This window comes from Astyanax mexicanus, chromosome 13 (assembly GCF_023375975.1).
Source record: "Astyanax mexicanus isolate ESR-SI-001 chromosome 13, AstMex3_surface, whole genome shotgun sequence".
Classification (NCBI taxonomy): Eukaryota; Metazoa; Chordata; class Actinopteri; order Characiformes; family Acestrorhamphidae; genus Astyanax; species Astyanax mexicanus.
In genome coordinates, this window is record NC_064420.1 from 41,542,086 (window position 1) to 41,558,006 (window position 15,921).

The 15,921-nt window shown below is 36.8% G+C and overlaps 1 protein-coding gene across 4 annotated transcripts in view; it reads right to left on the reverse strand.

Moving 5' to 3' along the window:
• l1cama (L1 cell adhesion molecule, paralog a) overlaps positions 1 to 15,921 on the reverse strand; it is a 125,505-nt gene that overhangs the window by 17,721 nt on the left and 91,863 nt on the right. For all 4 annotated transcript variants that reach the window (XM_022676933.2, XM_022676935.2, XM_022676934.2 and 1 more), the window contains 12 exons: positions 14,460 to 14,591; positions 12,254 to 12,397; positions 11,178 to 11,289; positions 10,696 to 10,856; positions 9,462 to 9,621; positions 8,242 to 8,366; positions 7,895 to 7,996; positions 6,565 to 6,762; positions 4,611 to 4,681; positions 2,800 to 3,025; positions 845 to 960; positions 209 to 443 (listed from right to left, as the gene is read on the reverse strand). In XM_022676933.2, the coding sequence (XP_022532654.2) occupies positions 209 to 443; positions 845 to 960; positions 2,800 to 3,025; positions 4,611 to 4,681; positions 6,565 to 6,762; positions 7,895 to 7,996; positions 8,242 to 8,366; positions 9,462 to 9,621; positions 10,696 to 10,856; positions 11,178 to 11,289; positions 12,254 to 12,397; positions 14,460 to 14,591 (1,782 nt within the window). The remainder of the gene's footprint in view (positions 1 to 208; positions 444 to 844; positions 961 to 2,799; positions 3,026 to 4,610; positions 4,682 to 6,564; positions 6,763 to 7,894; positions 7,997 to 8,241; positions 8,367 to 9,461; positions 9,622 to 10,695; positions 10,857 to 11,177; positions 11,290 to 12,253; positions 12,398 to 14,459; positions 14,592 to 15,921) is intronic.

The window sequence follows — 15,921 nt, forward strand, 5'->3', positions numbered from 1 at the left end:
CCATTCCCCAGGAGCACCTATCTTTTTGCATTTACAACCGTGACCCCGAAGCTTCTTCTATTTGTGTTTTTTTCTACATACTGGACTGTGTCTGGTTTACTGTCTGTCAGAGGGAAATAGCCTCCTCTCAGAGAACTGAGGGCTCAAATGGACAGCTCAATCAAGACAAATACAGGAAACTATATCCCTTTAATGTATGAGATCTCACCTCCTTCAGGTGTTTCGAAGGGGCAGTCCTCTGATGGGGGTCCATCTCCTTTGCCGTTGAAGACATTAACGAACAGGGAGTAACAGGAGTACGGCTGCAAACCTCCCAGTTCCTTCCTCTCTTCATTAGGGCCCGTCTTAATGACAATCTCACTCAAGGGCTGACCATCCTCGTCCCTTACCCACTTCTGATGGTGGTGGTGCTTCATACAGTCGCCGAAGTTCTGCAGGTTGATCTTGGAGGAAGATAGAGACAAATCCATCTCATTATTCATGTTCATCTAGAGAGAAGATGCTGAGGGGACACATTTAATTTTCCATTTCATCAGTGTGTAGATAAAACAGTGTCTGAGAAGCAGAAAGATGCTTTTATCTTTAAAAAACTGAGGCTTTAATAATACAGTAGATTGGGTCTGTTTTGGATTCACAGATTTGAGCAGCTAAAACACTGTTTTTCTCCCCAAAGGATGGAATGAAGATCTGTGGATGTGTGTCTTGCCAAGTGCTGAAGACCCTGGAGATCAGAGTGCTTGTAGTAAATTTTTATCTGCGTGTTTCAGGGGGAGGCTCACTGACTCAGAAGTCAATGCTGTTTTCACGAGGGGCTGTAAAGGATTTGATGGCAGTGGTGCAGTACCTTGTAGCCCATCAGATGCCCTCTCACAGACTCTCGTTCCACTGGGGCCCAGGTTACTGTGACAGCTGTGCTGTTGAGCAGAACTACGCCCACACTCAGCGGTGCTTTCTGAGGATCTGAGTAACACACATACACACAAACATACACATATTCAGTGGGGTCTTTAGAGGATGTGAGGTAACACACACACACACAAGGTGGAGGCTGGAGAGAGTAAAAGCAGCAAACATACATCCAGAGGTGGAAAGTAATGAATTACATGTACTCAAGTTGCTGTAATTGAGTACATTTTATGAGTAATTTGTAATTTTTTAAGTAGTTTTTAAAATTGGTAATTTTACTTTTACTCAAGTACATTTTGACACAAGTAATTTACTTTGCTACATTAGAAAACTCCCCATTACTGAGTAAAAAATAAAATGCCGAAAAAAAAAACCCAATTGTCTGAATAAAAAAAAAAATTGGCACGGATGCTCGCGTGTGGAATAACGAGGCAATAACGTCCTCATGCAATACAAAATGTGCCCTGACAGAGCTGCAACTTTCAAAACTTCCACATCAAACCTGAGAAAGCATGTGTTGTTAGTACTTTTATCATTAAACAATTTGCTTAAATGTTAAAAAACATGTAAATAGCAGCAATGGCAAGTTAAAAAATAAAAATAAACTGTACTACTATGTGGAATAATAGTTCATTAATAGTTCATTTGATTTATGATTAGTTTTTACTTTTTTTTACATCAAATAATTAAAAGTAATTATGTAACTTTTACTCAAAGTACATTTTAAATTGAGTACTTTTTCCTTTTACTCGAGTAGATTTTTAGATGAGTACTTTTACTTTTACTTGAGTAGAATTTTAGCAAAGTAAAGGTACTTTTACTTTTACTCTGTACTTTTTCCACCTCTGCGTATAACAAAGCACACTCTGGTTTTGCTTTAAAAATAAAATAATGAATTGCTTTCCCAATTCTGTTTCTAGTATGGCTAAGGACAAAAAGCATGCAAAACTGTGTTTAAAGGTACAGAGATAACTTTTTCTTGCAGTCTAATCTTGCTAAAACAGCCTGAACAGGCCATGTTGGTTATTTTCAGACAGTGGAAGAGCTGATTTATAATTGTTCTGTGATTTAAATTTCCTCCCATACAAATCTGCATCTACACACTTCTTCCTGGAAGGTCTCAGAGAGCGCTTATGGGTCTGGCCATGGTGATCCAGCCTGTCAAGAGCAAAGCAGACTAAATATCTAATGTTTCAATAACACAGACTCCTCTAAAGTCATCTCTAACAGTGGTCTAATCATCAGCAGCCGGTGTGCTGCACCTCATTCTAATTTTACACATTTTAAGTAGTTATAAAAGTTAGGGCTGTGTGTTGGAAAGGACCTGGAAATATAATCCATACTGTGATACAGAAGTTACGATTCAATATATGACGGTATACTGCAATACTGTAAGTAGGATGATATATTGACATTTCTTTAATTTTTACTTTACTATAAGGAATAATCATTGTTAAATGGTTAAGTAATGTCTCAACTTATTATTAATTAACACAAGTTAAGCCTCTATCAGATATGACTAAATTAGAATGTCTAAGAATGTTGTAAATAATAATGACTTAAGACATTAGATGATTAATTATAACTTAACTAGTGTCAATCATTAATAAGTTTTAATTACATTTTGTCGTAGGTTCTGTTAATTAATGTACCCTTATTGAAAAGTGTTACTAAAATCTGAGTAAAAGAAAACTTTTTATCCAATCAGAACAGTAGTATCGAACAATATTGCAGCACTTCGATACATATATTTTTCCTCAAGAAATGTACTTCACAATGTACAATATTTCATTACATTTTACAATTTATGTTTTTAAGTAACAAAATGTTTCCATATGTTTAAATATGTTCAAAACAAAGTTTTCATTGTTTTCTTTATATAAACACACTCACAGTCTTCTCCAGAGTAGCCGATGGTGGACTTGGGGTCCGGACCCTCTCCGATATCATTGACAGCCTGAACCTTGATGTCGAAAGCGGTGAAATTTCCCACATCTGTGACGACGAAAGGCGGCGACAAGGTAAAGTTGGAATGCCAGGACGGCCCACTGCCAACCACCTTCCTCCACATCACCTTATAGCGGAAATCAGGTCCATTAAAGTTCCGTCTGTCCATCTCCTGCAAAAACACAGAGCAAAGAGCTTACAGAAAGAATCTGCGGAACTATTTATTTAACCCTATAATGTTCACAATAGAGTCTACGCAATAGAATACATTTTCTCCACACAGTTTTTAAAATATACACCTCAGGTAATGTCAGATAACACCAGAAACACAGAATAATAATGTCTGTATTTTTTAGAAAACCTCAGAAACTATAATATTCTTATAAAATTATATTGTATCTTTACAAAAAAAAAAAAACAATCAACATGCATGGCAAGATTTAAAATCAAATCATTTTACTCTAACACAGGTGTATAGGTGAGTAAAAAATATAGGTGCTAGGTCCTTTACAGTAGCAAAAAACACAATTCATATAAATCTGACACAAGTTATACAGACAACTTTTCTCCAAAATTCCAAATAAAATTATGGTTATTTAGAGCATTTATTTGCAGACAATAAGAAATGGCTGAAATAACAAAAAAAAATGCAGAGATTTTAGGCCTCAAATAATGCAAAGAAAACAAGTTCATATTCATAACGTTTTAAGAGCTCAGAAATCAATATTTGGTGGAAAACCCCTGGTTTTTAATTACAGTTTTCATGCATCTTGGCATGTTCTCCTCAACCAGTCTTACACACTGCTTTTGAATAACTTTATGCCACTCCTGGTGCAAAATGCAAGCAGTTCAGTTTGGTTTGATGGCTTGTGATCATCCATCTTCCTCTTGATTATATAACAGAGGTTTTAAGTGGTATCCTAATTTTTTCCAGAGCTGTACAGTATAAACTATATATATATAAAGATATACATTGCTGTTTGAATATAGACAATTAGCATAGGTGGAAATAAATCAAGTCTGAAAGGGCATACTACTGAAAGACACAGTAACTGTTACACCTTAGCCCATGTCTGTGTTATGTTTCTCCCTCATTTGTTCCCTAGTGCTCCTCCCCTCTGTTTTCCTGTCATGTGTTCACAGCCACGTGTTTCTGTTGTGTATCTGTCACATCTTAGCCCTGCCCTAACCATCAGTGTTCTCACCTGTGTCTTATCTGTAGCCCTGCCCCCTCATCAGCCCTGCCCAGGTGTTCCTCCTCTATTTAAGCCCCTCTGTTTGTACGTGCTGTGTCGAGTCTTTTGTGTTTTCTAGTCTGTAAATCTAACCGTGTTTCCTGTTTATAGTGTTTAGCCTCAGTATCCCTACCTTGTATCTTAGTGTTTGTATCCCAGTCTTTACCTTAGTCTTAGCCTTAGTTTATGTATTCCGTTTTCGTTTCTGTGTTTGTTTTGTTTATTTAATAAATAATTATCTTTGCACTTACGTCCTCCTCCTCCTTCCGTCTCCCAAGTAACAGTAACTTAGAGTTGATTCACTCAAATGTAATTTACCAAATGATTGAGCAGAAGTTAAAGGGTTAAAACTATTCATTCCCTGCAATTGGATCACAAAACAAGTTCCTCACCCTGAATTTGCCTGAGCACTGGTAGAACTGGAATATTTATATATCCTGGACTCAGTAAGTAAGAAGAGGGATAAATGATTCAGAAGTTGTTTGTGCAGAAGTTCAGCGGTGAGCTGTTTGTAGCACTTACGTCCCATGTGATGAAGAGGGTGTCGGGGTCTACGGACTCACTCTGCACGGCTTCAGGGTTACTGTCTGGCCCTGCGGAGAACACGACAACCTCAGCAGCCAAACTCTCTCACACAGCAATAAAGCCCTGTCACTTCACATCAGCATCGCAGCAAAGCACAGCAAAAAGCCTGGCCTAAAGTGTGCCGCGAGGAATTTACCCAAAACCTTCTCTCTTAGCTCTACAGAAAGGATCACACAGAAGCCCTGCAAGCTTCCGGGTCCTTAACAAAGTTAACCCCTGAAACTTTGCATGAGGAAGTCTATTTTTCACTGGCATTAATACAGAAAGGTCCAGAAGTCAGAGACCACATTACACATATTGAATTCAATTTAGTTAAACTGTTAACAACCTATAAAATTAAAAATAATCTAAAGACTGGCTAAAATCTAAGAAAATCTGGCCAAGAAACAGGCCAAGATTTTTGTCAATTGTCTGCCTAACATGACTCTACTAAATCCTGAGCATTTCTATTTAGACATTACATAAAAAAAGCTTTCATGTTTGATAAGGAACATTACTGAAAAGCATCACTGTAATTGTAATAGAAAATATAAACATTTTTTTTAAAGTAAATCTGTTAATTCAAGACAGTCAAGATATAATGAATAAACTCATAAAATTGGCTCTTTCCTGAACTTCATTTAAAAAATCTATATTTTCCTAAATACAAATCAAACAGTTCATGTCCTCCCAACCTTTAGTTTCATTATGTTTGTCTAGTTTTTGCGTCTATTTTTAAACATGCAGAATTTGGGTTAATTCCTGTTACTGATCTCCAAGTGTACTGTAGGAGATTTTAATCCCTCAAATTTTCAGGATGTAAATAACTTATTTTACAGCAGAAAAAAGAGTTTTGTATCACCTACACCTGTAGCCCGTATACGAGATAAGGCATTTTAAGGGGTTCATTTGAATAATAAAAAACAAATAGCTCTGATGGCATCTTAAAATTCAATTTGATTATGATTCATAGATCTGTGATGCAATTATAAAACGATTATCGATGCATCTTGATGCATGTTTTTGTTTGATACTGGATTTCTTTTTTCTCATAGCATCATGAGTAGTTGGTACTTTTAAAGTAAAGTAATGATCCACAAAGAATCCAGCTATTTAATAGGCTCTCTGACGCTATTTCCATTTACTTGAAAAAGCATAGTTATTTCAATTAATCAAATGATTAATACAGAAATCTAGGATTAATGCTGTTAGCATAATGGTTAGACAAGCCTTAGTCACAATATTAAAACCAGCAGAAATAAGAAGGTGATTATTATGTTATGGCTGACCAGCATATGAAATGTATATAAAGAGCTGGTTTTAATGTTGTGGCTGATCTGTGTTTGATCTGTCTATAAATGAAGTATTATGCAATGTATATATCAGAAATTGGTAGAATAATTGGTAGCATTAGCTTGGTGGTAACATAACACATACAGAGATCCTAGTGCAATTAGCTAGTAGCATTAACATTATATTGTATGTAATCAGGGGAAAATGTATATATTATATATTACTGTATTATAATATGGTCATTAAAACTTTAATGAAAGTTCATTAAATGACTGCAGCACACAATGATGGGTGCGTGATAGATCTTCAGTAACTGCTGGGTAATTACAGCCTGCACTGATGAAATTACAGTTCTTGGCAGAAATGTTTCTTACTCTGATTATAATTATAATTATTACTACTGCTATTGGTACGTTATATTATTTACTGAACGTTTGTATATTTTGACATCATTTGTTTTTTCCATTTAATAAAAGCCGCTCAAAGACATGCTATACTGGTATCTTTACTGGTAGAGCCTTGCTTGCTGTATAATACAATCTGAATCTACACTCTACCATATAAATAGTACAACATGGTATTAAACAAAGTGTGAACTGTAGAGAAAATTCAGTCTTACGAGCTGCAGGTGTAGAGTAAGGTTCAGAGGGCAGGCTGGGGTCACTCTTGCCGATGCTGTTGATGGCGATGACCCGGAAGCGGTAGGCGAGGAAGGGTCTCAGCGAGAGAGAAATGCGCCGAGTGTCTCCAGCCACACGAGTGTGCTCCTCCCACTCCTCCCTGTCAGTGCCAGTCTCCTCAAACTCCACCACATACTCTACACACACACACAATCATAAACACACTGACAGTGTTTACATGAACTCATTAAACAATCTGAATTTTATACATTTCTACAAAAGTCATCCAGACTATGAAAGAGCACATAAGGAATCATGTTGTAACTTTGTGTTACGACAAACAACACGTTAAAAACACATTAAAAAACAAAATACTCTATCAGGGGTTCTGTTCACTTTCTGAGGCTGAAAGTTATCCTGTGCAACAGAGGTAGTTAATGGTCTTCCTTTTTTTTAGGGCAGTCCTAATGAGAGCAAGTTTCATCATATCATTTGATGGCGTTGAGGATGCTTTCAAAGATTGACAGATTTTCAGTTCTTAAAGTATTTTTTCTTCACCTAGTTGAGTAGTTCTTGCCATAATATGGATTACAACTTTACAACTGATGCTCTCAAACACCATGAGAGGGCAAGAAATTCAGCACAGCTGTTAACTGAAGGCAATTCCAGGTGACTCTACTTCATAAAGCTGTCTGAGAAAATGGCAAGATGTTCCCTAATGTACCCATATGACCAGGTAGTAGGTGTCAGGAAATTGCTATTAAAATGTGTGGAAATCCTGTAAGTCACAGGAGAAGTAGGACATCTGTATTTTCCCTTAATGTACAATATTGAGCAAATGTTTTGGGCACCTCTGGGAGTTTCAGTAAAGAAAAAGCTTCTTATCTGTGAAGTAAGTGTTTATTAGCTCAATAAAACACCAGCATTTCAATAAATACAAACAGCAGTTTTACAAAATGCAGAGCTTTTACAGCCCTGTTTTCCTTAAAAGAGTTTAATAGAGGTATTTCTAGTTCTCATCATATCAGATCAGGTGAGCTGCTGATGGAACTGAACATATACACATGCTGGCTGAGGAGCATCCAGGAGAAATCTGGAATCTCTACACTTTGTTCTTAAGCTTGGCTCACAGGATATAACATACTTAGTTAAAAATAAGAATTCCTTGTTACTTTTTACTGTATGTATTTTTATTTGCATCTGTTCAAATCACATGTGGTGCTTTTTTCAGTAAAAACACTCATATTGCTGAGATAAACGGATTAGTGTAATTTACTTTGGTGACTAAAACTTTTGCACAGTACTGTATATCATGATCAGTGTATTTACCTAGTACAGGGCTTTTGTGGTCATCTTCAGGTGTCCAGGACAGCGTAACTGAGCGTTCTCTGGGCTCTGTGATCTTCAGCTGGGTCGGGGCATCTGGACGGTCTGAGAGATATAAAAGTAGGGGTATTTGTCAGGCTATGATGTAAACAGTGCTACATATTCAGATCTCCATATTGTTAAAGGTTATTTCTCACAGCTGCCATTTGGGCAGGAGAAACGTTTGTCATTTCAATAGGTCAAAATTACAATAAACACATGCACATCACACTATCTGTAAAACACCTGCCATGTATGCAGCCACACAACACAGGACATCAGTTTGTTTAATAGGGTTGTAAATGCCGTACCGACTACAGTGATGGAGCCGCTAGCCTTGGCCGAGTCCAAGCTGGTCATGACCTCACAGGTGTAAATGCCCTCGTCCTCCTCCTGAACATTGCTTACTATCAGCTCTGTCTCCTCGATCATGTACCTGAAAGAGAGCAATGATTCCGTGTGTATTACTGGTGTAAGAGTTGATTCACTTGAACTGTTATGTCTGTTTAAGTATTTGGACAGTGATATAATGTTTGTATTTTTGCCTCTGTACATCCCAGTGATTGGTGTGGCACAATGGATAACACCAGTGTGCTATCACCTGATTTGGGAAACTGGGGTTTAATTCCTGGACTGGGTGACTATGCTGCTCTATTCCAATAAGAGTCCTTGGGCTAGACTCCTAACACTACACCACCTATGTAATAGGAATAACCGTTTATGTCACTCTGAATAAGTGCATCAGATAAATACAGTAAAAGTAAATGTAAAATGAAGTTAGATCAGGCTGAATCATAGAAATTCCACTTTATTTTAAGAGATCACTGTAAGAAAATTATTACATTTTTTAAACTGTGCTTAAACAATGGACAAATAAGAAGTTTTAAGACATGTTAAGGAGAAAAATATATTTTTTATTACAAATCATTTATTTCAAGATGAAAAAAATCCAGTTACGCTCACAAACAGAAGGGTCAGATTAGACTGATTAAAAAAAAAAACAATTAAAGCTCTTGTCCAGCTCTGCAACATAATGCTAAGGGCAGTTGAAAACCAGACTAACTTGAGTTTGAAGAATATATATATATATATATATATATATATATATATATATATATATATATATATAAAATATAATATATATATATATATATATATATATATATATATATATATATACATATATATATATATATATATATATATATATATATATATATATATATTGATACTGACTAAATTACTGTCTAATTCTGCTTCTTTACTTATTTAAATGGCTGCAAAATACGTACAAATTAAATATGATTTAAATGGATTACTCTGTTATGATTCGGATAAAACAAATGGAAATAGACTTGTAAAACAATAAAACCAAAATATTGTATTCTATCTATATAATCAATAGGTAAGAAACATAAGTAAGAAAATATGCAGTTGATTCATTTTTATGCCTAACATTTGCCATCAATAACCATAATAGACAGAAGTACATTAGCATTGTGGTGATTAGTATAGTTGAAGAGAATCTTACTTATCACCATCAGAAAACTCATCCAGCTTCTTCCCGCTCCTCCTCCACAGAACCTGAGGTTTGGCCAGACTGTCGTCCACCTGGTACTGGCAGGTAAAGGTGGCCGACTTCCCCTTCTGAACGTGCAGGGCACGGGGAGGGTCCAGGATCACTGTCCTGTCTGAGAGAGGTTTACAGGAGAACAGGTGTTACCCACCATACCCGGACTCTTCATATGGGCAGATAATATGACAGATGCTGGCACGGCCCATTAATACAGTCCAGGGAACTTCAATATGTTTGTTTAGCATGGCTTCACTGGATATCACAGAGATTTAAATGGTTAATATGGTTAGACGGGGTTTGATGCAATGAAAAGTATAGGTACTGTTCCGAATAATAAAAAAAAAACAATTAATTATAAATTCATATAACATATATTGTTTAGATGATATGGCTATACGACACATAGAGAACATTTGAGAACAATTTAGAACAACATAGAGAAATTTGGCATAACAGTACTGATATCACAAAATGTAGTAATATGCAAGCAGTATATATTGGACAGAGAAAATATACAAATTTTAAAAATATATAATAAAAAAAACTTGGAAAGCAAGTAAGGAAACACTCACAGTTTAGAGACCTCTAATGTAGAGACATGTAATTGCCCAGAGCATGTGGAATTTTTTTTTTAATGCAGGTTAATGTAAATAAATGGATGTGTTTACATAAAATACTGTAAAAATGTAGAGAGCTTTTACATCCAACAACCCTACCAGACCACTCTGTGTTTATAGAGCAAATATATTAGACGCTGCAGGGATGGTTGGTCCAGGACACTGATACTAATATTAATTATAATATTTTGTACCCTTCCAACTCATGAAATACTACTGCTTTCAGTTTAAAAGATAAATATTAGGAACTGCTACTGTAAACATATTGTGCTACGAATGGTGAACAGGGATATTGAACACTATTGTAGAGCAGTAATAGGTAAAGGACTGTATCGGACATTGTAAACAGTTAATTAAAACAAAGAAAATAATTTAATTAGAATTACACAGTTCGTCATGCCTCATTACTTATTTATTGATTTAATATACTGCAACACGTATCCCCAACATAACATGCTGCAGTATATTCCGTAGCGTTTTGTGTCCAGCATGTAGCCATAATTGTAGACATAATGTATTCACTTGTGTTCTGAAAAAGAGAGGCAGAGCATGTGTTTATGCGGGTTACTCACTGAGCACTTCCAGCTCAGCAGTTATGGAGATTTTGGCTTCTTTGACGGAGCAGGTGTATGAGCCTTTGTCTTCACGGGACGCATTGATGATCTGCAGCGTGCCATTGCTCAGCTGAGTCATCCTAGAGTTTTTCAACACAGTTTCCTGCAATTCGTCTTCCCTGAAAACACAAACACACACTTTAATATGTGCTTACTGCTGCATATGATATTTCTAATTGAGGTCTACAATGGAAAAACGTTTTTTTTTTTTTTGGCAAAAATGGGTCAAATGTGTATTATTAGATATTTATTTAGGTGCCATAGCTCCTTATCTAGATGGTAGACATAAAATCTCATCCGCTCTTAAATATTAATCAAAGTGAATCAATTAAAACTATATTATTTTATAATGCAAACTGCACTGCCCCTACTCTCTTTCTAAACCCCAGTGTTTGTGTAGCTCTGCCCATTATCAGCTCTGATGGCTGAGCTTCTCTCACCATGTGACCTTGGGCCTGGGGGAGCCAAATGTCTTGCACTGCAGTTCGGCCATCTGTCCTTCTGTTACTGTGTAGCTCAAACTGTTCTCCGTCAGGATCTGTGGAGGAAGCTCTGAAACACCAACACAGCGCTGCTCCATCAGAAACCATTACACAATCAAATAGCATAACATCGCTGTCGTGCAAAAACACTGTGGGCCCTATTTTAGTGATCTATAGCGCATTGGTCAATTAAGCATCATGCAGCTTGATTTAGGGCGTGTCGGTGTGTCTTTGGTATTGTGAGGGCACCAAAAATATTATATATAGCCTTGCGTGGCTCGAAACATGCAAAAGGCATGTTCTCTTAATTTTCTTAATTATTCATGGGTGTTTTTTGGTCGTAACGTGAAGTAAACCAATTAGCGTGTCACTTGTCATTCCCTTTAAGAGGCAGGTGCGTTTTGACTCTGGTACGTTCGTATTTTAACAGTGCGGCACTTTTGTGCGTCTCAGCAGAGGATACTGATCTGCGCGTGAAGATACGCCAGCAGCTTATTTTATTCTGTTTATTGTTAATGTAAAGGCTGGATTTATGCTCTGCAGCATGTCCGTGTGTGTATGTGTGTGTGTGTAATGAGTAGAGGCGCACCTGCATGGCTAAAATAGGATTGGGCGACTGACTGTTGTCAGGGTTTTAATCAGTCAGTGGCGCATTTCCGGCCGCCAAGATAGAAACACCCTAAAAATTTACCTGAACACACCTCACTTCCAGAAAGCCACAAGGCATAAAAATAGACTTCTGACAGGGTGTAGGATAGCGACGAGCATCAGGACGCGTTTTGTGCAGGATGTATAATAGGGCCCTGTATCTCCGTTTATGCCACCTTTTAGTTTTTTGTTTTACTAGATTAATTTACTATTCTCTAAAATAGACTTCTATTGAAATGTAAGTTTTTTCCCTCTTTTACACAGCTATTATTTTGTCAATACAATGTTTTTGCATAACAGGGACAATATATAAAACAGAAGAAATGCTACAAAATGCCTTCCAGCAGTGAAAAAAAAATGAACAGCAGAAAAATACACTCTCTTACCAACGACATAGACGTAGGTGTTGACGAGGATGTTGCCGTGGATGTTGGAGGCCTTGCACTGATACACTGCAGTGTCACTGATTGCCACATTTTTCAGTATGAGGGTGCCTCCTTTTACAGTACGCCTGCTGTCTTCGTCAATACCTACACAAAGACTGAATTGTTACAACACAATTTTCTCCCCTAAAGCGATGTTTCAGCCAAACATCCAATTTACAGCATTTTTCCTTCATATCAGCAATAACAATCGATCAGCCACAGCCGCTGTGTAACAAACAGCTGCACAGCAGGAGCTATACAGATAATATAACTAACAAACAACAGAGGCTTACAGTCACCAGTTCCGAACCACACAATCTGCACACCTGCAATACAGGTCCAGTATTTTGTGGACACCCCTTCTATTGAATGCATTTAGATATTTTAAGTTGCATCCATTGTGCAAATGCACACACACAGCCTGTCTTGTCCCAGTAGAGAGGTACTGCCAATAGAATAGAACTCTCTGGAGCAGATACTGTATACATGAACATTCTGGCAGCACACCTAACGCCAGGCATGGGCTAGAGGGGTATATATCGCCATTGTCCAATGAAAAACAAGTATCTCCATTTTTGTCATTTTTTTGTTTACTACTTAATTAAAAAACACAAACTGTACTTTACACTGTGCCAAAATGTCTTAACCCTTGTGTGGTGTTCGGGTCTGTGGGACCCGTTTTCATTTTTCATCAAATGATACTAAAAAAATATTTTTTCTAACTCAAACTCATTGGCATTGGCTCATTTTTTGTGAAAAACATATATCAAAACACATTTTCAATAAACACACACTGTACACCCCCCCCGCTCCCCTCTACACATTTATATTACATACAGTATGTTTGGCCAAGGGCTAATAAACATTGCTTCATTTGTAAATTTGAAACTAAACAAATTTTCTACTCATATCTTGAGTTTAATTCATTTTCTTTTACATTTTATTAAAAAACTAATAAAAAAAAGAGTAGCACTTTTTGAAAGAAATTTAACATTAGAAAGGTAAAGGGCAAATATTAAAATTGCTTAATTTTGCTGAATTAAATACAAGTAACAAAGTAAACGAGTAACAAAAATATGAACACCACACAAGGGTTAATGATTGGACCAATAGAAACTCTTAAAAATGACCTGAAATAAACTCTTTTTACATTACATCCACTGAAAGTTTAGTAGGTTTTTTCTCTCTCCAGTAAAGCCGCTGTTTTGGAGATACTTGTTTTTCAGTGGACAGTGACGATATGCCCTCTGGAATGAAGGTGGTTTATTCTATATTTTTAAGATAATTTGGGGAGTTCATATGCCCTTGCTGCTGAATGCCATCAAATCTTCACCACAGAGACAAGCAGAGAAAGGTACTCCAAAAAAAGCAGGATCGACTCTTTTTAAATACATTTGATTTTAAAAGAAACAATAAATGAGCAGGTTTCCAAATACATTTCTTAGATTTTTTCTGTATATTTTGCATCAAAATGTGTATTTGTATTTTTAAAACAAGACTTAAGACTTTTTAAATAGACTTAATGTTCATTTACTGTAAAGTAAATTAATCATGTCTGTGTGTGTTTGTTAACTGTGTCTGGGATGAAAATCCATAAATCTATGCATAGTCAGAGGAAATGAACTGGAACAGAAAGCTAATTTTGTTGTTACAGCCCAAAAAAAAATGAAATCTTTAAACTGTGCCCTATACCTGGGGTAGAAAAAGCCTCCCTGGAGAGTCTAACACCAATAGGTTGTATATGTATAACCAAATACATAATTGATGTGTAAAATATAAGAAATTAAAAATGAGTAATTAGCAGATTTGTAACAGTGTGAAGCTTATGGTTTGAAACAAGTTCAGTAAAATGGGAAATAGAAGTCCCGGTACCAAACACCATTAAATTAATGCAGTTTAAGGAATGTGCATGATAAATTACACATGCAGTTAGCACAGTGCTAAACTGGTGGCTGTAAGCTTTTGTTTCAGATATCGTTAGACTCCAAGCATGCCTTATCTGATAAATTACAGTTGGTGTTTTGCAAAGAATTTATTTAAATTCGACTTTATGCTCAGATAAAATAGTTTGTTTAAGGCAGAAATTCCAGAGAATTACAGGGACATAGCAAACACGTCACAGTCTGCAGCACTTGAAGATAAAAACATGCAAACGCTGTGCAGCTACCTGAGAGAGGGCTTCCATTGATGCTCCAGGTGACAGTGGGGGTTGGGATGCCATCTGCTTGACATTCCAATCGAACTGTCTCATTAGGTGCATACAGTTCACTCTCTGGCTCTTTAATCCAATAGGGAGCAGCTAGAGTAACACAAGCATAAATACATACAGGGATAAACACATAGACGAATACATGCATATAAACAAGAATACATATAATATTCATGGTCAAACAAGTTGTTGCAAAAATAGTTGCACACAAAAGGAATGTCAGATTGCAATAATACTTGGAAGGAAGATAAAGATTCAAATTTGAATCGAATTGTACATTGGTGCATAATTAGTGTGTAACTAGATATGCCAAACATCTCAGGATGGAGTTGTAGAGATTCCTAATGATGTCCTGCAATAACCTGACTGTTCTCAAATATTCTCATGCAGTTCCTGAAGATTTTGTGGTTGGGGGTTGATAATTGTAGAGTTGATAATGTGTCCTAAAGCTTTCCTAACATTTTTACACTGGGATAGGTCTGGCGATACTGCTGTCCATTATATTGTTTCTGTGTCTTCTAGGTAAGCTCTTAATACAGCGGCTTCTTAAGGGTCTGCAGGGTCTTCATTGTTTCTGCAGGGTCACTTGTTGCAGGATTGTGGTGAGTACCAGCTATTAAGTGGTGAGTCCAACATACTAAGTGGTGAGCACCAGATACTAAGTGGTGAGCACCACATACTAAGTGGTGAGCACTAGATAGTATATTCACTGGTCTGTACAAGACTTTACACACTGTGAAACTGTGCTGTGTACATGCTCTGCAATCCTCCATCCTTTAATCATAAACAGGTGGGGGTTTATGATTTTTTGAAGTTACTAAAGCGAAGTTATTTTTGGAGTTATTAAAGCAAATAAAAGATGATAAGGTAAGATTACCTGTTTAGACAATTATCAAAACCATATTTATTTAGCTAGCGATTTGTGATCTAATGTAGACTGCTTTTGCAAAGATCTAGCTAGCTAACCACTTAATATGTGGTGTTCACCACTTAGTATCTGAGGCTTACCACTTAGTATGTGGTGCTCACTACTTTTTTATTTTTATAATTTTATTTCAATTTTTTTTTACACGGCCAATTACCCAACCCACTTAGTAGGACTCCCCCTATCACTAGTTATGCCCCAACACACCAGGAGGGTGAAGATTAGAACATGCCTCATCCAATACATGTGAAGTCAGACTCCGCCTCTTTTTGAACTGCTGCTGATGCAGCATTGGCGAGTAGCCTCACAGCGCACTCGGGGGAAAGATACATCAGCTCACAGATGCCTTGTGCTGATCGACATCACCCTTTGGAGTGATGAGGTGAAAGAGCGCAAGTTACCCACCAAGAGAGAGCAAGGCCAATTGTGCTCTCTGAGGGCTTTGGTAGCCGATGGCAAGCTAAATGAACAGGATTCGAACCGGTGATCTCCTGA